Source organism: Macaca mulatta, chromosome 2 (assembly GCF_049350105.2).
Source record: "Macaca mulatta isolate MMU2019108-1 chromosome 2, T2T-MMU8v2.0, whole genome shotgun sequence".
NCBI classification, from domain to species: domain Eukaryota; kingdom Metazoa; phylum Chordata; class Mammalia; order Primates; family Cercopithecidae; genus Macaca; species Macaca mulatta.
In genome coordinates this window covers 16,353,782-16,375,870 of record NC_133407.1, presented here as the reverse complement: position 1 = coordinate 16,375,870, position 22,089 = coordinate 16,353,782, and the positions used below count along the sequence as shown (strand labels likewise).

Below are 22,089 nucleotides of genomic sequence, written 5' to 3'. Positions count from 1 at the left end.
ACAAAAAAAGTGTAATTCATGGAATCAAGCTGCATCTATTTAAAGTTTATAATACCATGGGTTTTGAGAGTTGTGTGCATGCACTCGTGAAAACCACTACCAAAGTACACAACGTTTCCATTATCCCCAAACAACTCCACGTGTCCCTTTGAGGTTCCTCATCACACCAGCCTCCAGTTGGGCCGCCAACTAATCTGCTTTTATATGCCATCGTTTGCATTTTCTAGGATTTTTATAAGTGGAACTGTACAGTATGCCCTCTTTTGTGTCTGGCTTCTTTGATTGGAGGTTTATTTGTTTTTTGTTTTTGTTTTTGTTTTTGTTTTGAGACGGAGTCTCGCTCTGTCACCCAGGCTGGAGTACAGTGGCCAGATCTCAGCTTCACCCGCCTGAGCTTCCCAAAGTGCTGGGGTTGCACGCGTGAGCCACCACACCCAGCCTATTTTTCACACCTATTATGCATGAATTCATAGGGAATCAGTCCCAGCAGCTCAGGCTCCTTCCCATTGGTTCCAACAAAGTGTGCTTCCCTGGGTGGAGCAGGCTGGTACTTCAGTCTAATCCAGGTACCTTTCTCTTTGGCTTCCTTCTTTTTCTGATCATTTTCTTTCATGTGTTTCAGGAAACTATCTCAGCTCTTAGCATAATATGCTCCATACACTCTTTAATTCTCTTGGCGAGAATCTTGCCCTTAACTTGTTTACAACAGTGCCAGCAGCATGCCGGGGAACATTGTAGACTCTTCCAGTTTCGCCATGGTAATACTTGTGGGACATTCCTTTTTGAACAGTGCCCATACCCTTGATGTCTACGATATCATCTTTTTAAAACGAGTTTTTTTAGCTTATGTATTTATTTTTTATTTTTTTGAGACAGGGTCTCAATCTGTTGCCCAGGCTGGAGTGCAGTGGTGCAATCTCAGCTCACTGCAACCTCTGCCTCCTCGGCTCAAGTGATCCTCCTGCCTCAGCCTCCTGAGTAGCTGGGACTGTAGGTGCTCACCACCATACCCGGCTAATTTTTGTATTTTTTGTGGAGACGGAGTTTCACCATGTTGCCCAGTCTGATCTCAAACTCCTGGACTCAAGCGATCCATCAGCCTTAGCCTCCCAAAATGCTAGGATTATAGACCTGAGCCACCACGCCCTGCCAATATCACCTTTCTGATAGATTCACATATATGTGGCCAAAAGAGCAACTTCATGTTTTCTAAAAGGCCTAGAGAGCATATATCAGGTACTTCTCCTCTTTCCCTTTTGTATTCCTCATTTTGGTAAATTACTGGAAGATGGTGATTCTGGCCAAAAGGCTATCATTTTTAATAGATTCTTTATCAGGATTAAGTTTCATTAACAGAGACCAAAAATAATACAGGTTGAGCATCTCTTATCCAAAATACTTGTGGCCAGAGGTGTTTTGGATTTTGGATTTTTTCGATTTTGGAATATTTGCATTATACTTACCAGTTCATCATCCCTATTTGGAAATCCAAAATGCTCCAATGACTGTTTCCTTTGGGCATCATGTTGGTGCTCCAGAAGTTTCAGATTTTGGAGCATTTTGGATTTTGGATTTTCAGATTAGAATGCTCAAACTGTACTCGCTGAACAAGGTAGTCTTTCTTTCTCATGTAAAATCCAGAGTATATATGACAATTCTATTCTACAGAATTCGCAGGGACCCAGACTTCTTCCAGCTCACTTGGGTGCCTTAGCCCATTTTGTGCTGCTATAACAGAACACCTGAGACTGGGTGATTTATAATGAACAGAAACGTGTTGGCTCATAACAGTTCTGGAGGCTGGGAAATCCAGTATTGGGCACCAGCAGTTCTGGTGTCTCATGAGGGCACGGTCTGTTCCACGTGGCACCTTGAATGCTTCTGGAGGGCAGGAGCGCTGACCCTCACGCAGCAGAGGAGTGGAAGAGGCAAACAGAGAGCCACTCCCAGAGTCTTTTTTCTAAGGAAAAGCCTCAGTCCATTCATGAAGGCAGAACACGCATGACCAAAACACTTCCTGTTAGACCCCACCTCCCAACACTGCCACAGTGGCCACCAAATTTCAACATGGGTTTTGGAGAGGACAAACACTGAATGGCATAGGGTAGCATAGGGTGTGGCCCTTGTCTTTCTGGTCTGTGAAGGTGACCAGAGCATCAACGTCACATCTGCCTTCCAGGCAGCAAGGTTAAAAAAAGAAGAAAGAAAAAAAAAAGAAAGGGCAAAGGGCACGTGGCAGCTATCTTTCAAGGAAGGTTCTGGAAAATCAACCTTGTCACTTGGCTTCATCTCAGTGGGTACACTAAGTGTGACCATAACTAGCTACAAGGGAGGCTGGAAAATCATTTTGGGGATCTTTTTTCTGGATAGCCATACACTTGCATTGAAATAAGAGACTATTATTGTGGAAGGAAAGAATAGATTGGGGATAAAGCAGCAGCCCATGGCACAGGCTGGTGGTGTTCCTTTATGGCGCTGTTCTGCAGTTCTCATTGCTGGGCATGTAGGTTTGCTCCAGGGCTTTGGCTGTGATGAACCATGCCAGGATGCCCAGCTTTGGGTCTCATCTGTAGTCAGGGCCACTGCTCACCCAAGAGCACCTTTATGTGAGTGAGAGCAAGGCCTGCATAGTCCGACATGCTAGCCACTAAGCATATGTACTATTTACATTTACATTCAAGTTAATTAAAATTCTTAAAAACTAAAAATTCCATTTCGGCATCACAGTAGCTACATTTTAAAGACTCAGTGGCCACGTGTGGCTAATGGCTACTGTATTCAATAGAGCAAATATAAAACATTTTCTATCATTGCAGAAACTTCTGTTGCACAATGCTGCTCCAGCTAAGGCAGCTTCATATTGGTATGACCAGCTTGGTGGGCCAGGTGTGGACCTGCCTCAGCCTTCCTTGACATCTCAGCCAGGCTGCCTTAGACAGGGGCCAGCAGCAAGCAACATGTGGCACCTTGCCTTTAGTAATCCCAAACCCTGCAGACAGTCTCCTCTTAGCAGCTAGCCTCAGGAGTCAGGTGGATTGTTGGACTGAGAGAAAACAGTGAGTACTGACTTGGGTTTCAGGGAGGCAGTTCTTGCTGGGTGGTGAGAATGTTTGTGTAACCTGCAGGTAGCATGGGCTGGTTCTCCTGTTGTATATTCTTTTTATGGGAAGGCGGAAGTGGGAGAGGATTGAGCCCCATCCGACCCACCCCTATTCAGAATGGAAGGAGTGCACTCGGGAGTTGATGACTGCCTCTGAGTATTGCCATCACCCAGGAGATGGGGAAGGGCTACACACGTCTGTCTTCTGAAAAATATGGTATTTTTAGCTCCAAAAAAAGTTTAAAGCAGATTTAGATGCACAGTGGATAATGATAACGTTCACATCTGAGTGATCTCGGAGGACATCTGCTCGGATGCTATTCCAACACGCTCTGACTGGCTCAGTATGTTTATTTTTCTTTTGACAGGGATAAGTGGTGGAGGGAGAGAACGAGGATTTCAAGATCTGTCATAAGGCGACTAAACTGGGTTGCAGCCCAGGGAAGAGAGGCGTTTATTTACCCTGCACTAGGTCTCCTGATCTCCCCTGGTGGGGAGGTTAGATGCCTAGTGAAAGCTTCTAGTAGAAGCTTTGGGGTGGTCTAGACTCCCATGCCCTGCAGTGAAGGGGCTGCAGAGGAGCTGTGAGGGAGCGCCCAGGCACCCTCATCTGGCTTTTCTGAGTACAGCAACACGGAAGCACTGCTTTGGAGCTCCGGGCCTGTCCGTACAGTCCTGCTTGGATGGTTCCGGTTGCAGAGAGCTCCTGCTAAATCTTTCCTGTTGGGTGGGGTCAGCTCTTCCTGTCAGAAAGTTCTCATCTGGACTGTGCGGTGGCCTCTCTGTGCCTTTCACTCCCTGGTCCTAGAGCAGCACAGTGTGGCGTGATCTCCTCGGCAAGCTCCTTCCTCTGTGTGCCTCAGTGTCCTATCATGTTACCATGATAATAGGACCTGCCCTGTCACAATGTTGTGAGGTTTAAATGAGGTCATAATATATGAAGCTCTTAGAACAGTTCAATAAGATTAGCTGTTGCTGTTTTTTATTACCTTTTCTTCTCCTAAGCTTTTTTTTTTTTGAGACAGGCTCACTCTGTCACCCAGGCTGGAGTGCAGCGGCATGATCTCAGCTTACTGCAACCTCCGCCTCCCTGGCTCAAGTGATCCTTCCACCTCAGCCTCCCAGGTAGCTGGGACAAAAGGTGCATGCCACCACACCTGGCTAACTTTTTGTATTTTTGGTAGAAACAGGGTTTCACTATGTTGCCCAGGCTGGTCTCAAACTCCTGAGCTCAAGCAATCCACCTGCCCCAGCCTCCCAAAGTGCTGGGATTACGCCCAACCTAAGCTACCCTTTTTACCTCCCAAGCCTTGGTGTAGGCCAGGAGGCACTCTCCTTTGACACCGAATTGCAAAGGGTCAGGCAGGTCTTTTGACCAAGGGTGGAGGAAGGGCGGATTTCCCACACTGGAGCAGCAAGGCACAGGGGACAGAGCGGGCTGCAGAGCCAGGCACCAGGAGCACATCCAGACTCCATCTCTTACCAGTGACATGTTCTTAGCAAGCCACTAAACCTCTCTGAGCCTCAGTGTACCAGTTGGGAAGTAGTAGGAGGGTAGGTGCATGCTTCAGAGTTGTGGGAATGATGATGAGGCAGTGTGTAACTAGCCTGGGCTCACTGAAGGCACATAATAAATCAGTGCCTCCCCTCCTCTGTTGACTTGTTGAACAGAAGTCCATGTTCTCTCCCATTCAGCCCACAGACATTTCCTGGGGTTGGTTTTTCATATAACAGTTTCAGAATGGTTCATGTTGTGATGGACGGGGACACAGGGACACAGTTCGGGGGGCATCAGAGAGCAATTTCAGGAATCTGACGAGTTGGCCAACAGCCTAAGCCTCGCCACATTGCATGGCAACTTCAATAAAACCACTTGGCCAGCTCACCCAAGGGCTGGCCTCTGGGCTTTGGCAGTCAGCCCACCTGCACGTCCCCAGGTGTCAACCTGTTGCCCCAGTACTGGTTGCAGCCCCAGTGCAGGCTACAATTGCACCAACTTCCCTGAAAGAATGGCAGTACCAGAAGGGCCTTGAAAAATCTTGTCCAAGCCCTGAATTTGACATCTGCGGTGAAGATGGCCTGAGAAGCGGAGTGGTTGGCCCTAGGTCACACTGTGACCGTGTAGAGGCTCTCTGGATGTCAGTGCCGTGTACCGCTTCTGTCTCCTTGTAGCCTCCTTAGCTGGCTGCTATGCTGGCAAGGGCGTCCAGACCTAGGTGGGCCCAGCCCCAGGTGTTCTTATGGTTCCTGCTCTTTAGCCTCTGCATACTACTCATCCTAAAAGGTCTGGGTGTCCCATCCTGACTCGGCAGCCCACCCCTTCTAGAAGCGGAGCTGCAGAACCGGATCCCACCCGACCCCCAGCGTCTCTCCAGGCTCCTTTCACACAGCCTCTGCCTTGCCTCTTCCCTCATGCTGCCTGCTGCTGAGCGTGTGTAAGCCGGGAACTGCCCCCGTCCATCGTCCCTGCACGTGCAAGTTTGAGATGATTGCTGTCTGAGAACCGATGAAACCTACAGTTCGCATAGCGTGTGTGGTAGGAAGAGGCTGAGAAGCTTTTGCAGGTTCAGGCACGTTGGTACCTTGCGAAGCCATATGCACTTGGTCAGGCTGTCAGTTCCTAGGACCAATTCCTCATCAGCTCTGCCTGCATCATTTTTCGAGAATTTTTCTACTTTTTTCTTTCTGTGTTGACTGCAGTGAGAGGCATAAGCGGCAGCCCCAGTAAGCTCTCACATGATTGCTAAGGAAGAGAAGACGCTGGGGGCCTTCCTATCCCCGTCCTTTATTCTCTTGCCCTCTTTATTCCACGTCACCCCGTGGGAGAGGGCAAGAGAGGTGTCTGTTCTGTGGGCCTGTGGGGAGTAGACGGAAACTTCAGGAGGCCCAATTGGATGTTTTTGTCATGTGAAGTAGCTTTGTGCCTCGGTCTCCTGGCGAGCAATAGCTGTATCTAAATGACCAAGTCTGTTTGTCATGGTGACCCGGCCACATCATTGCTATGTTTGATGTGTTTTATCAAAAACTGCCTGTGTACTAGAGCAGATGTTTTTATTCCCCAGCTCATTCTGTTTTTTCACCTCATCCCTCACATTTTATAGGCCCGATGTGTTAAGAAAAGTTATTCTTTCACTATAAAACTTGGTTTTATTAAAAATACACTTATTTTAACTCATTTCCCAAACGAGCTTCATGTTTTAAAATCTCCCAGGACTCTCTGTATAGTCACCAGGTATTACTGGAATTGCTAGTGTGGTTAGATAGTTGGATTTTTTTTTTTTTTTTTTTTTGGTGCTGAGTGTTCTTGGTGAAGAAGCTGGAAAAGTGGAAGGGGCCAGGAACCCAGGGGCTCAACTGAAGTGCCCACTGAGTTGCCACCTGTGCAGCTGTGCAGGTGTTGCTTGTCATAGGTGCTGATCTGACTTTTCCTTCTTATTTGAAGCCCAGCTCAGATGTCACTGCCTCCATTTGGCCTCCCTGCTTTGAACGGAAACTTGTGGCTCCTACCGCTTGTCAGCACACTCTCTCCCCTCTGCCTTTTGATGTGCTTTGTTGTGTCTCTTTTCTCAGTCAGATTGTCAGCTCCTTGAGGACAAGCTCTGAGTCTAACTCTGATCTTTGCAGCTCTCCCCTGGGGGCATCTTCAGCCCCTGCATTCCCCCGGCACCCGCCAAGCCCCCGCAATCACTGTGTGCCTCCAGGGCTGAGTGAGGTGCTCCCCGCACAGTACATGCTCAGTGCATACCTGTCGAAACGGAATTTGATTCTCAGTACCTTTTATGGAATATCACTTTCTGCTGAGCCTTTTTGTACACGTTTTATTTTTCCTGTAAGATCAGGGTTGGGAAACATTTTGCATCAGGGCCAGATGTTAGAGGCTTTGTGGACCATACGGTCTCTGTGGCAACTGCTCAAATCTGGGACCATAGATGATGTGTAAATGAATGGGTAGGGCTGGGTTCCCATAAAACATTATTTACAAAACAGGCGGTTGGCCTAGATTGCCAGTCCCCGTACCAGATTATCAGCTTCTGAAAAGGCGGGCTCTGTGTCTCATTTGCCTCGTGTCTAGCAGAGGCCATGCAAAGAGTGAGTGATCCATAAATACTCATTTGGGGATTATTAAATGAAACAAAAGGCTGGAATTTGAGCTGCACACATACAGGCCTCATGACCCAGTGTTTCAACTCCTAGGTCATACCCAACAGGATTGCCTGCACGTAGTCACTGGAGGGCATGTGCCGGGGTGTTTATGGCAGCACTATTTGTCATGGCCCCAAACTGGAAACGACCCCAGCGCCAGGTGACAGAAGACAATTAAATAAATTGCAGCATATTCACAAAATGGAGTACTATGCAGCAATTAAAATAAATGTGCTCTATGTAAAAATGTGGATGAATCTCACAAACACGATGTTGAATTAAGACAAAGAAGCTACACATAAAAGATTACATATTGTATGACTCCGTTCACAAAACGTTGAAAGGCAGGTAAAACGCAGCTGTGCTGGGAGAAGTTAGGAGGATGGTTACCCTTGCTGGTGGAGGCGGCTGTGCTTTCTTCCGTTATCAGTGTGCTGGCTATGGGGGCGTGTTCAGTTTGTGGAAATCTTTCAATCTGTGCACTTAGCATTTGTGTACTTTTCTGTATGAATGTTGTGGTTGCATAAAGCACTCCATTAAAAACAAAACAAAAAGTAAAGTAGTTTATCCAAATATTATTTAACCAAAGACTACTATCAGCCGTTCTGATTTTCTGGCCAATGCTCTTCAACTGCTGACCCCTGCTGACCCCAAATATGGGCTCTTTGTCCTAGAAGGGGAACAGGGAAGCCTTGTGTCTCCTTTCGTCATCTCTTTCACCCAGGTGTACAAGAGCAGAACCTGGCATTGAGCATTTTGAGGAGGATGGAGCCAGTGTCCCTGAGAGCCAATCCCATCTGGTCTGTCCCTGCCTCAGCATCCCCCACCACCTCTGGCATCCATACCCACAGTGGGTGCTGTAACGGCATCTGGGCTTTGTCATCTCCTTTGCAGAACATTGTAGCTGTGGGAGCTGGGTTCTGTGATGGCCTCCGCTGTGGAGACAACACCAAAGCTGCCGTCATCCGCCTGGGACTCATGGAAATGATTGCTTTTGCCAGGATCTTCTGCAAGGGCCAGGTGTCCACAGCCACCTTCCTAGAGAGCTGCGGGGTGGCCGACCTGATCACCACCTGCTACGGAGGGCGGAACCGCAGGGTGGCCGAGGCCTTCGCCAGAACTGGGAAGGTAGCCCCTCACCTGCCTCCCGCACCCCCTCCTTCCTCACTTGAGACTCCTGGCTTGGGGTGAGCTGCAGCCCAGTGGAGATTTCATGCCAGCATCTGTTTGCTGGGATTGTTCTCTTTGCCTGGCTGCTTTGTCACTTGACTCTTCTGTTCTTTATCTTTGTGTCTTTATCTTTCCTTGGCCTCCAGCAGGGAATTGAAACTCTTCTCTCCACTCTGCTCTTGAAATAAATGATGCTAGGCCAGGCATGGTGGCTCATGCCTATAATCCCACCACCCTGGGAGGCCAAGGTGGGAGGATTGCTTTAGGCCACAAGTTTGAGGCCAGCCTGCACAATATAGCAAGACCCCATCTCTACAAAACAAAACAAAACAAAACTTAAAAATTAAACAAATAAATGATTCTTCAGTCTTTACCATAGTTTTTTTTTTTTTAATCCTTTATTTTTAAGACCATTGAAGAGTTGGAGAAGGAGATGCTGAATGGGCAAAAGCTCCAAGGACCTCAGACTTCCGCTGAAGTGTACCGCATCCTCAAACAGAAGGGACTAGTGGACAAGTAAGTCTCTCAGTCGCCCATGAGACCAGATAAATGTCCATCGTTCCTTTTCTCAGGACTTCCAGCCCCACGGAGATGAGCTAGACTATTTGACAAGTGCCCTTAGAACTTATCTGGATTAGTTCAGTCCTTTCTGTGACGTAAACATCAGTGATGAGAAGCATCTACCTACCCCCAAAACATGTGTTTACATGAAACCAGGCTCAACATCAATGAAAGGAGCTCAATTCTATAAGTCACGTTATAAAATATGAAGTTTAAGATTCTAGTTTGTCTTGCAGGGTGTTTGGTAAAAGCTACATATTATAAGTTTTAAAATTTGTAAAAATGATTACTTTTTTGTTTTATAAAAAAGTATGGTCAGGTTATTAAAATGTCAAGTCAGAAAAGAAGGAAGGACAGGTTAGCCCAACATTATACCATCAAAAGGGAGCTCTGTTAAGGTTTGGTGCACAGCCTTCTAGTCTCTTTATCGGGTGGGTAGATGGGGCATAGGATGGGATGGGATGGGATGGAATGGGATGGGATGAAGGGATGGATGATGGGTGGGTGGGCGGGTGGGAGGGAATGGGATGAGATGGATGGATGAATGGATGGATGGATGGATGGATGGATGATGGATGGGTGAATGGATGAATAGATGGGTGGGATGGGATGGGATGAGATGGATGGAGGGAGGGATGGATGATGGATGGGTGCATGGGTAGATGGGTGAGTGGATGGGTGGGATGGGTGAATGGATGGATGATGGGTGGGTGGGATGGGATGAGATGGATGGATGGAGGGATGGATGATGGATGGGTACATAGGTAGATGGGTGAGTGGATGGGTGGGATAGGTGAATGGATGGGTGATGGGTGGGATGGTATTGGATGAGATAGATGGATGGATGGAGGGATGGATGATGGATGGGTACATAGGTAGATGGGTGAGTGGATGGGTGGGATAGGTGAATGGATGGGTGATGGGTGGGATGGTATTGGATGAGATAGATGGATGGATGGAGGGATGGATGATGGATGGGTGCATGGGTGGATGGGTGAGTGGATGGGTGGGATGGGTGAATGGATAGATGATGGGTGGGTGGGATGGGATGAGATGGATGGATGGAGGGATGGATAGTGGATGGGTGCATGGGTAGATGGGTGACTGGATGGATAGTGGGTGGGATGGGATGAGATGGATGGATGGAGGGATGGATGATGGATGGGTGCATGGGGTAGATGGGTGAGTGGATGGGTGAATGGATGGATGATGGGTGGGATGGTATTGGATGAGATGGATGGATGGAGAGATGGATGATGGATGGGTGCATGGGTAGATGGGTGAGTGGATGGGGGGGATGGGTGAATGGATGGATGATGGGTGGGTGGGATGGGATGAGATGGATGGATGGAGGGATGGATGATGGATGGGTGCGTGGGTAGATGGGTGAGTGGATGGGTGGGATGGGTGAATGGATGGATGATGGGTAGGTGGGATGGGATGAGATGGATGGATGGAGGGATGGATGATGGATGGGTGCATGGGTAGATGGGTGAGTGGATGGGTGAGATGGGTGAATGGATGGATAGATGGGTGGGTGCATCCATCCTCCATTGCCCTTCCAGGCCAGTTGTGTGTTAAAGGTGGGCTGGAGTCAGTTTATTTGCCACCTGATTGAGAGAGTGAGCCCTGTAGCACCACAAAAGCTTCTCAGCCTCTCCGAGGCCACTCCCCAGCACTACCTGCTCCACAGCACTTTCTCTTGCCGATTTACTGAGCATGATTGTGGGGGACCATAATCATGATGCCAACTATACCACTACATAAATGCTTATGTAGCATATTGTATGTATCCTTAACTCTCCCGAAACACCCTCTGGGGGAGGGAAGTCTGGTTGCCTAGGACTGGAAGGAGCTGGGCAGCTGGATGGACATGCTGATTGTGGCTAATTCAGAGCATGAGCTTCTCTCCAAGCTGGGAGGAGGGTCGTGGATGGCGTTGCTGTCATCTCTGGTTGCAGCTCTTCATCCTAGTTCCATCAGTTCAGGTGTCTGCTGGTCCCAGTCATGCATCTTCACCTCCCCCTGCACCCAGCACCCTTCCTTCTTTTACCCAGAGCAAATTAATCAGCCATGGAGTTCCATACTGAAAGTTAAAAATGAGGGTGGATGGAGCGTTTGTCTTTCCCCTTTAATTTGCACTTTATTTTTCTGAAATGGCTTTTAAAACCAGCCACGCAGAGATGGAAGTTCACAAACAGGCTGCCAAAGGAGGAGAGCTACCTTTAAATTGTGGCTAAAAGGCAAATGCCTCTGACGCGCATGATTTTCCTTACCTACTTAGCAGCAGACAGTGATATGTTTGTGTGTGGTTGGACTACTTGAATGACCACTGAGCATTTATCAAGAAATTTTTTTAAGTCTCAAAAAAAAAAAAAAAAAAAAAAACCTGTCTGTTTGGTGAGACTCTCCCAATCAGAATTTTCAAGTGGCATCTGTGTGCTAGCAAGGGCTGCCTTGAGAGGATTCTCTGGATGGACAGGTTGGCTGGGCACTAGTCTGTTAGCTCCAGGGGGACATGGACTAGAACAGCGATTCTGGGGCCAGGAGCTGCCTGTTTCCAAAGCAGGTGTAATCAAGCAGGTAAATCTCTGCTCTGAGCAGGCAGCTCTCCTTGGTCATGTCCCATTTTATTTCTTCTGATTAGAAATTGAACAGGCTGCACCTGTGCTTAATGACATCGCTGCTGGATTGAAGGTGGCAGCACCCTTCTCCTGGGCTGGAGTGTAGAATCCCCTGGGACTCCTCCCCGTTCTTTGTACCACCTGCCTCCTGAAGGCAGAGGCCTATTGTTCTCCCTTTGCACCACCTCTTACTTTGATTCCTTTTTTCTTTTTCATTCTGACCACCACTTCTCCGGTCTTCCTCTGTTTCCTTCTCCCCTCCCTTCTCTTCTCCATTGCTATAGAAAAAATAGCAGGAGGGTAACATTCAAGGCTGCCCTGTGGCTTATTAGCCATGTGGCCTTGGGCAAGTCACGTATTTAGCTGTCCTGTGCCCCAGTGTTCTTATCCACAAAATTAAGATGGAAGATCAGATGATCGCCATGATCCCTGCTAGCTTGAGCATTCACATTCAGAGGCCTCCTGCTCTTATGGAGTGAAGCACATGGTCCTTAGGCAGAGGTGGCCCCCCTCCATCTAGCACCAACGTAACTTCCTGCAGTATATCCTCTTACTCCCTGTGGTACCTTCTTTTCTTGAATAGAGCTTTTCTTTGCCTCCTTCTCAGACTCCTTCTCAGGCCCTGTCACATGTTGAGGTACTAGGGGTTAGGACCGAAGCACATGAATTGGGAGGAGGGCATAATTCAGCCCATACACAACGTGTTCTCTGAGGTGCATGTGGTAAGCTCCTGGGTCTCACTCTTTCACCCAGGCTGGAGTGCAATGGTGCAATCTCAGCACTGCAATCTCCGCCTCCCGTGTTTAAGTGATTCTCTTGCCTCAGCCTCCCCAGTAGCTGGGATTACAGGTGTGTGCCCCCACACCCAGCTAATTTTTGTATTTTTAGTAGAGACTGTTTTTTTTACCATGTTGCCCAGGCTGGTCTCCTGGCCTCAAGCGATCTGCCCACCTTGGCCTCCCAGAGTGCTGGGATTACAGGCATGAGCTGCCACACCTGGCCTGGCTTTATTTATAATACTGCACATCCCTGTACTTAGTCTGAAGTCTGAAACATCTTAAGCCCTCCGTATTGATTAGTGGGATAGCTGACTGGTTTGGCAATTTTTTTTTTTTTTTTTTGAAACAAATTCTTGCTCTGTCGCCCAGGCTGGAGTGCAGTGGTGTGATCTTGGCTCACTGCAACCTCTGCCTCCTGGGTTCATGCCATTCTCCTGTCTCAGCCTCCTGAGTAGCTGGGACTACAGGCGCCCACCACCACGCCTGGGTAGTTTTTTGTATTTTTATTAGAGACGGGGTTTCACCATGTTAGCCAGGATGGTCTCAATCTCTTGACCTCGTGATCCACCTGCCTCGGCCTCCCAAAGTGCTGGGATTACAGGCATGAACCACCGAGCCCGGGCCTCTGGTTTGTCAATTTTTTTAAATGAAATGTTGTCTTTTTCTTCCTTTCACCTCTAACTTTATTTAGAGAGTCTTCCAAACTGATCTAATTGGCCTTTTAGCATTTTATATAATAGAAAATAATATCTAGATGGGTAGTGTAGCCTAATGGTTGCACATTGGCTTCAGAGTCCAAAACTGTGGTTCAATTTACGCATATACAGAATGGGGACAATATTTTCTACCTCATGGGGTGATTTTAAGGATTAAACAAGTTACTTGTCTGTAGAAATTTCCCTTCCACACACTTCATATCTCATTAACATCCCATCCACAGAATGCACTTTGGAAATGCTAGTTTTAAAAGTTAGAAGTGCTTCCAGCTGCAAGAGCAACACACGGTTACAACAGGGAATATGGAGATGAACATTGCTAAAGTGTTGGCCCAGTGGCTCTAGCTCTGGATTAGAATCTCAGTGATCCCGTTGGCTTTCCCTTGAACCTCAAGATGGCTGCAGCAGCTCCAGACATCACATTCACTTTTACACTCAGGAAGGGAACAAGAGTAGTCTAGGGTAATAGATTTTTCCTCTAGTGCCTCTCGCGGAGAGTAATCTTCCCCCAGAAACCTTCAGCAGATACATTATGTCTTGCTGCCTAGGACTGTGTTGCTTGGCTAATTCTAGGTGAAAGGCTAGGAAGGTGAGTAGTCTCTTCCAACCTTGGGAAAGGGAAAAGCAGGTTGGAAATGGCTTTGATGGTCAGTCGTCTGCTACCACACTGCTTTGGGGACATATGCATTGTTCTTGTTTCAGGAACAGGGAAACATAGCATGGAAGGACAAAGAAAGGGGCTGAAGTTTCTAGGCTTTAAATCCCATCCACAGGAATTTATTCGACGAATTCTCACTGAGCACCTGCCCCTTGCCGTGCATGGTGCCAGGCACTGAGAATACAGTAGTGAAAAAAACAGACTTGGTCCCCGTCCTCATGGAGCTTTCTCAGTCCAGGACACACTGTCCATCTTGTGGCTGCTATTATAAGCTGTCGTTACTGCACACCCACTATTTGCCAGTTGTGTACTGTACACTTCACACATAAGTGATTTAATACTTGCAGCAAGGCTGTGTATCCAGTCCCATTTTACAGATGGGCAAACAGGGTTAGAAGGATTATGAAACTTGCCGAGAGTTAGTAGGCTGTAGAGTCAGATTTGATTAGGTCTACCTGACTCCAAAAAAATAACAAACGTTCCATATGTTAAAAAAACTACAATGAAAAAACAGCCCTACAACGATAGACTCTCATAAAGACATGTGATCATTAGTACTATTTGTTCTTAAATTATCATTATAAGATTCTGTCCAGCTAATTTTCAGGATTGCCTTTCAAGACTCCATTGATTTTGCCAAGCTCACTTTGAGCTATGTGTGTGTGTATTTAAAAGCCTGGGCCGGTGCGGTGGCTCACTCCTGTAATCCCAGCACTTTGGGAGGCCGAGGCGGGTAGATCATGAGGTCAGGAGTTCGAGACCAGCCTGAAAAACATGGTAAAACCCCGTCTCTACTAAAAAAATACAAAAATTAGCCAGGCATGGTGACACACACCTGTAATCCCAACTACTCTTAGGAGGCTGAGGCAGGAGAATCGCTTGAACCCAGGAGGTAGAGGTTGCAGTGAGACAAGATCACGCCACTATACTCCAGCCCGGGTGACAGAGTGAGACTTTGTCACAAAAAAAAGAAAAAAGAAAAAGAAAAAAAAGAAACAAAGCCTGATGAAATTATTTCTTTAATGACTTTTCACTTATATCTGTATTCACATCTTGGAAGAAGAGGTAAGCGAAATCAAGCTTCTGACATAAGATGAGTGCTTTGCTCCTCGTAGGTCCTCACTCAGATTCTCGCGGGAACGTTCCAGCCTACATTATTTGTGGTGATGTGTAGATTGCCTCATCGTTATCTTGGGATGATTCTTTTTGGAGAAGGGAGAGCAATTTAAAAATTTATTTGTACAGCTTTTAAAATAATGACAGAATATAGACTCATCCAAGATTTGACCAAGAGTCAGAGCCACAACTCTTCATGTAAATGACAACAGTTTGCCCTGGTAGGATCACCGTGTGACTTGTTTGTGGAAAGTGTGCTCCAAGCTTAATTAGGCAGAGGATGGTCTAGGTCGCACCAGGATCTGACAGCCACATTCCAGAGGCTGTCTGCAGAACAAATGATAAAGGAATGTAGAAAGTGCTTACCGTGTTTTCCATAGTCACATACTGACCTGCAATCTGTTAGGACAGAAAACCTAACTTATTCTCTGAGGTAAATCTAGTGGCCTAACCTTGTCTTTTCACATTTCTTCCCAACTAGGTTTCCATTGTTTACTGCTGTGTATCAGATCTGCTACGAAAGCAGACCGGTTCAAGAGATGTTGTGTTGTCTTCAGAGCCATCCAGAGCATACATAAAGTGAACCATGCAGCGTGTGGGGGGAAGTTCTGCCTTTCTGATCAATCTTTTGGGTTCACGTGGAAACCAGGACTTGGCAACATGATGTTTGTTTGACTGTAATCTCATCATGGATATGTATGGATTTTTACAGGATCGTTTTTGAATTGTGAGAGGCAGTTCATTGGCAAAGATGTACTGGGTAGTAACTAAACACACATGCAGACGTGTGAATGGTGGTTTATTCCTCATTCTGTGGATGTTTCTATGAGCCAAAATTAAATGTCTTTTTTCAAAGTTGCTTATGAAATTTCCACACAATGGTAGCTTATAAGATTGGCACGATCTCAACTAAATTTTTTAGGTGTAATTCATACGTATTGGAGGATTTTTTTTTCTCATTCTTCTAATGTTAAATTTTAACCAGCATTAACATGGTAGAGTGGAGGAGTGAGTGTGTTCAAAGATCAACATATTTAACTTTTAAACACTATCTTAAAGCCAGCATAATTAACTATTTTGATTGTGGGCTGACCTTTGTTTTTTGAACAATCAGGTATTTTTAATTAGATAATCCACTCATATTTTCCCCTCACTGCAGTTGTCTGCATTTTTAGCCTCTTTTCTCTTCATTAGTTGTCAGAATGTGCCTTCATCAAGGCTCAGCAGTAACAGAAGACAGAAAACTCACCTGGGATTTTCCTGCTGTGGCTGGCACATCCTTCTGATTAACAGACACCTGTATGATGCTTTTGGCTAGTTAGTGCATTTTTTGCAAACATTTTTCTTAAGCATCACAGATCCACTGGGGGGTGTGGGGGGCTACTGTTCCTCCTCTTGTTAGATGCAGTCACTCCTCCTGGTCACCTAGTGAGCAGGGACAGAGCCAGGAGTCAAGTGCAACGCCAAGGTGCATGACCCTCTGAGAAGTCACTGGGCTGATTTGACCGCCGACTAATTGGTTGTGGCAAATGCCAAGTGCAGCCTTTCCTGAGGCCGTAGGAGGGCTTCCTGCCGCTGAGATCTGTGCAGGCCATCCTCTCAACGGTGCCACTCCAAGGGCGGTCCTCAGTGCAGCAGCATCAGCTTCACTTGGGGGGAGGGGATGGTCTCAGAAATGCAGGTTCCCAGGTCCCACTCTGGACCTCCGAAGGGGTGTGGCATCTGTGCTTCTGATGCTCACTACAGTTTTGGAACCACTACTTTAGAAAACCTGCTTTAACGTGGCATTCCTCTAATCGTGTTCCCTAGGAAATGAGTGTCCCAAGATCCAGTGATTATTCCAGGTGTTCCCTGGAAAGGTCGAGTGAGTTTGCGAAACACTACATGTGTACGCGTCTTGAAGGTATAGAATGTATGTTTATGCATCAGTGGAACCCATTTTTCTAGCCTAGCAAGTCCCAAACACATTACACTGAAGAGAGATTTTGGTGAGGAAACTTGCCAGAGTTTTCAGGGAACACTGTTCTTAGGCTTAGGTGACCTTAGGATAACTCAAGTAGACCCTTCACTCCCTGTGAGAAATTAGGATGAATAACTACCTGTGGTATTGTTGGTTCTGAACTTCTCCAGTTTAGGCCTGCTGTGAATCTTTGATGAAGCTTTAAGGTGACACTGTTGTACAAGACGTCAGCTTTGCTGAAACGCACATTACCTGGAATAAGTGCTTTAACTGTAGAATTAGGATGGGATTTACTGTACTGTTTTGAATGAGATTGGCTTCAGAATAGCATTGCAGTTACCTTACATAGCACTTGATACGTGTTAAAGGAACATATGAATGTAATTTATATATTCCTGGAATTTCAGTTACTTTGTGAGATTTGGGGCTGTCCCTCAACCCCAGTTTAGGATTTCTTTTTTTCTATACCTTGAAATGACTATAAAATAGATTTTCATGGGAATTTTAAAGACTCTATCCAAAACATTTTTGGAGCGTTTTAAAGCCCCATACACAGACGTATACGAAAGCACACAAAACACTCCAGCTTTCAGCAGTTTTGGCGCCACCGTTAACCCACTTTGCTTGTCTCATGAAAAATCTCTGTTAAAGTATGTACATGGGTAACAAAAAGTTACTTTTAAAGATCCATAAAGGGCTGTAGGCTAATTGTGGTGTCTAGTAAGTAGCATAATGAGATGTGAGGAGTTGGGACTTTGCGTGTTTTGCGTATTTTCGCCTGCATTCAGCTTCTTACTCTGGGTTTGTACTCGAGTGTTATTTCTTTACAAATGCCCTTGTAATTACCACTCTGAAGTCTGCTGACTGTGTCTCTTGAACATACTTAGGATATTCTGCACATTATGGAAAAAGGTAAATTTTATAAGTTTCTGCTCTACTAACTGTAGATATTTATGACTCTGCGAGTTATCTATTTTTATAACCACCTGTGGTCCATTGTTCATTTTAATTCACATTTCTTACAAAGTGTGGTAACAGGGAGGGAGACACCTAGACTAGAAGCTCAATTTGTACAACTTCAGCCAATCTGTGAATGTAAAAACTACACTGTTGCCTTGCTAGGATCCACCCTCCTATAATGTGGAACAACTATCCGAATGAAATCCACCCTAGGAGATGGAGTCAAACTAAACTTGTGGTTTTTCATTTAACTTTTGACTATAACATGGCCCCATGGCATCCACACCAAGAGGGGTGTTGCGATGAGGTGCCGGTGTGCAAAGGGAACTTTAGCTTTTCCACTGGTTCTTATCTGCTAGCCTTTTACATACATGTGTACTATATTTGTTTACAGACTGTAGGTGGATATATAATTTAAAAGCTTGATTTAATAAACATTTAACCCCCTAAACTTGTGCTGTGGATCCTGTTTTTCTTTTTATCAATTTAGGTAATCATTTTATTTGTCAGCTCTTTCTTTTTTTCCTGAACTGTGTTTCACTACCAATATCAAAAACAGTTTTCAACAGAAGGGCTTCATCTCTAATCCCAGGCCTTAAATGCATCTGTTTTTATTGTTTACTGATATTTTTATATAATTGCAGTTTAGGATGGAGACCTTCTGGTGAATTTGAAATCCCCTTCTCCCCACTCCATATATATCTTTAAAATCTGGGAAAATCCAGTGCTGATCTCATAAAAATATAAGAGAAATTCCTAGAATCCTAAAACAAATAGGGGACCGATTGGCAGAGTCGAAAGGATTGGGTTGTGAAGCTTATGCTACACCAGAGCCCACCAAAGGCTATGTTGTCAGGGGAAAAATGAGCTAAGGAAAGCCAGGTATAGGCACAAACAAGGAGGCTGGGCCCCATGGGGAGAAAAATGTTTTGTTTTGTTTGCCACAGAGTCTCGCTGTGTCACCCAGGCTGGAGTGCTGTGGGGGCACACGCCTGTGGTCTCAGCTACTCAGGGGGCTGAGGTGGGAGGATCACCTGAGCCCAGGAAGGTTGAGGATGCAGTGAGCAGAGATCATGCCACTGCACTCCAGCCTGGGAGACAGAGTGAGACACTGTCTTGAAAAGATAAATAATTGAAAAATAATTCATTATGAGTGAAAACCAACAGATTTTTAAAAACAAAGAACCTTAGGATTTCAGATAATTTGAGTAATACCATAGATGCTTTTTAAAAATCATCTGAAATCCTTTATGGAGGTGGGGTCTTACTATGTCACCCAGGCTGGACTGCAGTAGTGTGATCATAGCTCACTGCAGCCTCCAACTCCTGGGCCCAAGCAATCTTCCTGCCTCAGCCTCCCAAGTAGCTAAGACTCCAGGAGCATGGTACCACACCCAGCTTTTTTTTTTTTTAAAGTAAAGATAGGGTCTTGCTATGTTGCCCAGGCTGGTCTCAAACTCCTGGCCTCAAGCAATCCTCCCGTCTTGGCCTCCCAAAGTCCTGGGACTACAAGCATGAACCTGGCCAGATGCTTTGAAAGATATTTTTTAAAATAAAGGCATAAAAGAAGGATTAAAACATAAATTATTTGAGAGGAAAAAAGAATCCCAGCCAGGCAGATTTGAAAAAGAACCTATTCAAACATTTAGGAATGAATATAATCATTTGAATTTTAAAAATAGGCAGATGGAAAGATTAAAGACTAGATTTGACAGAGCTACAGATGGAATTGGCAAACTGGAAATGAGATCTGAGGACATTAAAGTATTAGCAAAGAAAATATTTGAGGATTTAAAAGGTAAGTGGAAGATAGAATAGGACTTGAACATGCATCTGATAGGAGTTACAGAAGAGAGAAAAGGGAGGCAATTTTTGAAGAAAAGGCTGAAATTTGTCCTGATTTAATGATGTGCATTCAATTTTATGTTATTCTCCATAATGTATCTCTATTAAAATTTAATCATGTGGTCTTTATAACTTTTTATGACTACATATAAACTAAGTTGATGGTGAATGTTTTTGAGGAAATACGCTTTATGAAGAATCTGTATGGATAATCTAATTTACTGAAGCTATGATTGATTCAAGTTACTGAAGCAAGTGATGTTACCTTTGGTAGGGATGGGTGACAGCAGGCATGGTACTGTGGGAAGATTTGTTCTAGCTCCTGCTTAACCATTTAATATCCATGTTGTTTAGCCAAGTCAGCTAACTTCTCTTTGAAGTTCATTTTTCTCATTGGTAAGTGGGAATAACATCTGTGCAGCCTGCCTCATAGAATTGCTGTAAAGGTCCATAAAGAGCAGGAAATCAACATATTAAAGGAGAAATATCTGTTTGTGGCAGAAACAATGCCATATGTTCACTAAATTATTTTTTCTTTTCTTTTTTCTTTTTTTTTTTTTTTTTGTAGATACACAGTTAAATTACATTTCCCAACCTCCCCAGCAGTTAGGTGGCACCACATGATTGAGTTGTAGCCAATGACATAGGGAGACAAAAATGCCACTTTCAGGTGTTCTGTTCTGTCTGATTCTTCGTTATTTCTTCTGTGTGTGCTGGTTGGATATCAATTTCCAGTATGTTCTGGAAGCCATACATTGAAGATGATGGGCCCCTTTTCAGCCAGGATTCTACAAGACAATGTGGAGAAAGTACCCCCCCAATCACATTCGTCTGTGATTGATAGGTATAAAAATTATTGTATTATGCCACTGAGACATAGGGGTTACTTGTTATAGCAGCTAGCATAACTTTATTCATTGCTAAAAAGATGTTTGAGGAGATCCTTTTGTGGTTGATAAGTGTGATGATTGAGTTTTCATGCTCATGTGTGAGATGTGCCCCCACTCAAACCTGTCACAACATCTACTTATCAGACATGAAAAAAAAAAGATGTTTCAGGAATTTAAAAATGCAACTTGCAGAAACATCAAGAGATTAGGGAAATTTTCATCCCTTGGTCACTACAGCATCACAGTGTCTGTTTTGCCATCACTTTTTTGGACACGGGGCTATATATGAATGTGGGCGTGCCTATGGGTGTGTCTGTCTGACTCTTCCCTACCCAGGATAACTCTGGCTAAATCCAAATTTGTGTATCTAATCGTCTCTCTCTCTCTCTCTTTTTATTTTCTTTTTCTTTTTTTTTTTTTTTTTTTTTTGAGACAGAGTCTCACTTTGTCACCCAGGCTGGATTGCAATGGCACAGTCTAGGCTCACTGCAACCTCTGCCTCCAGGGTTCAAGCAATTCTGCCTCAGCCTCCAAAGTATCTGGGATTACAGGGGCGTGCCACCACATCTGGCTAATGTTTGTATTTTTAGTAGAGACAGGGTTTCACCATGTTGGCCAGGCTGGTCTCAAACCCCTGACTTCGTGATCCACCCGCCTCAGCCTCCCAAAGTGCTGGGATTACAGGCGTGAGCCACCTTGCTCGGCCTCATCCTTCTTTTTCTAGGACAAATGCCAGCAAGTTCCAGGACTTATAACATGTGCTTAACATCAGAGAAGTCTTCACCAGGTGGTGATGTCCTTAAGGTGTCTTCCTCGTTTCAAAAGCTTTAAGTTAGAAACGTCACGAGATCTTAGACAAGGCCATATGCTACTTGTAACTTCTAAAACCATGTCTGTCTGAAACCCGAAGGAGTGGTTCTTCAGCTCCCCCTCAAAGACTGAGGAATTAAACTTACCTGAATTGTACACATTGTGAGTGAAATAGAGTCATTGGAAAGTACTTTACCATTCAACTCAATGCACCGTGTTATTTGTCAAATTGGTGTTATTTGACTCATTACAAATGAAAATGCTTTTATGCTATGATAGAAGTGTTATTTGCATTTTTTGTAACTAGTCTTATTTTTAAATAATTTTTCAATAGGTAACACAGTCATTTGGTTAAAAAATAAAGCCTGCTTCCCAAGTAGTTATTAGTTTGTAACAATCTCTTCTAGAATTTCATTTCACACACATAAGCAAAATATATATATTCTTATTCCCTTCCCCATTTCTCTACACAAAATTGAGCCTACTAGATGCATTGTTCCTTATCTTGCTTTTTTTAACTTAACATGACATCTTGACAATCTTTTATGTCAGTTATTTTTAACAACTGCATGTTTAACTTTTTTACTTTGAAATAATTACGAATTCATAATAAATTGCAAAGGTACCCTTCACCCTGTTTTCCCCTAATATATCAACACCTAGTTTTTAAAATTGTAAGTTAAAATAACAGTAGCAAAACACTTTCAGCACTGCTCGCATTCTCTTTCCTTCCTTCCTTCCTTCCTTCCTTCCTTTT

General features: G+C 44.9%; 1 protein-coding gene and 1 pseudogene across 4 annotated transcripts in view; both read left to right on the top strand.

Moving 5' to 3' along the window:
• GPD1L (glycerol-3-phosphate dehydrogenase 1 like) overlaps positions 1–18,238 on the top strand; it is a 62,939-nt gene extending 44,701 nt beyond the window's left edge. For 2 of the 4 annotated variants that reach the window (XM_015132394.3, XM_015132393.3), the window contains exons 6-8: positions 8,138–8,371; positions 8,823–8,929; positions 15,349–18,238. In XM_015132394.3, coding sequence (XP_014987880.1) covers positions 8,138–8,371; positions 8,823–8,929; positions 15,349–15,445 — 438 coding nt within the window. In that variant the 3' untranslated portion in view covers positions 15,446–18,238. Of the gene's footprint in view, positions 1–728; positions 2,215–8,137; positions 8,372–8,822; positions 8,930–15,348 lie in introns of those variants that run through there. The other 2 variants (XM_015132395.3, XM_077991364.1) reach the window with 2 other exon arrangements.
• Positions 18,239–20,572: 2,334 nt separating this feature from the next.
• Positions 20,573–20,669, top strand: LOC114676636 (small nucleolar RNA U13; annotated as a pseudogene).
• The last annotated feature ends 1,420 nt before the right edge of the window (positions 20,670–22,089 follow it).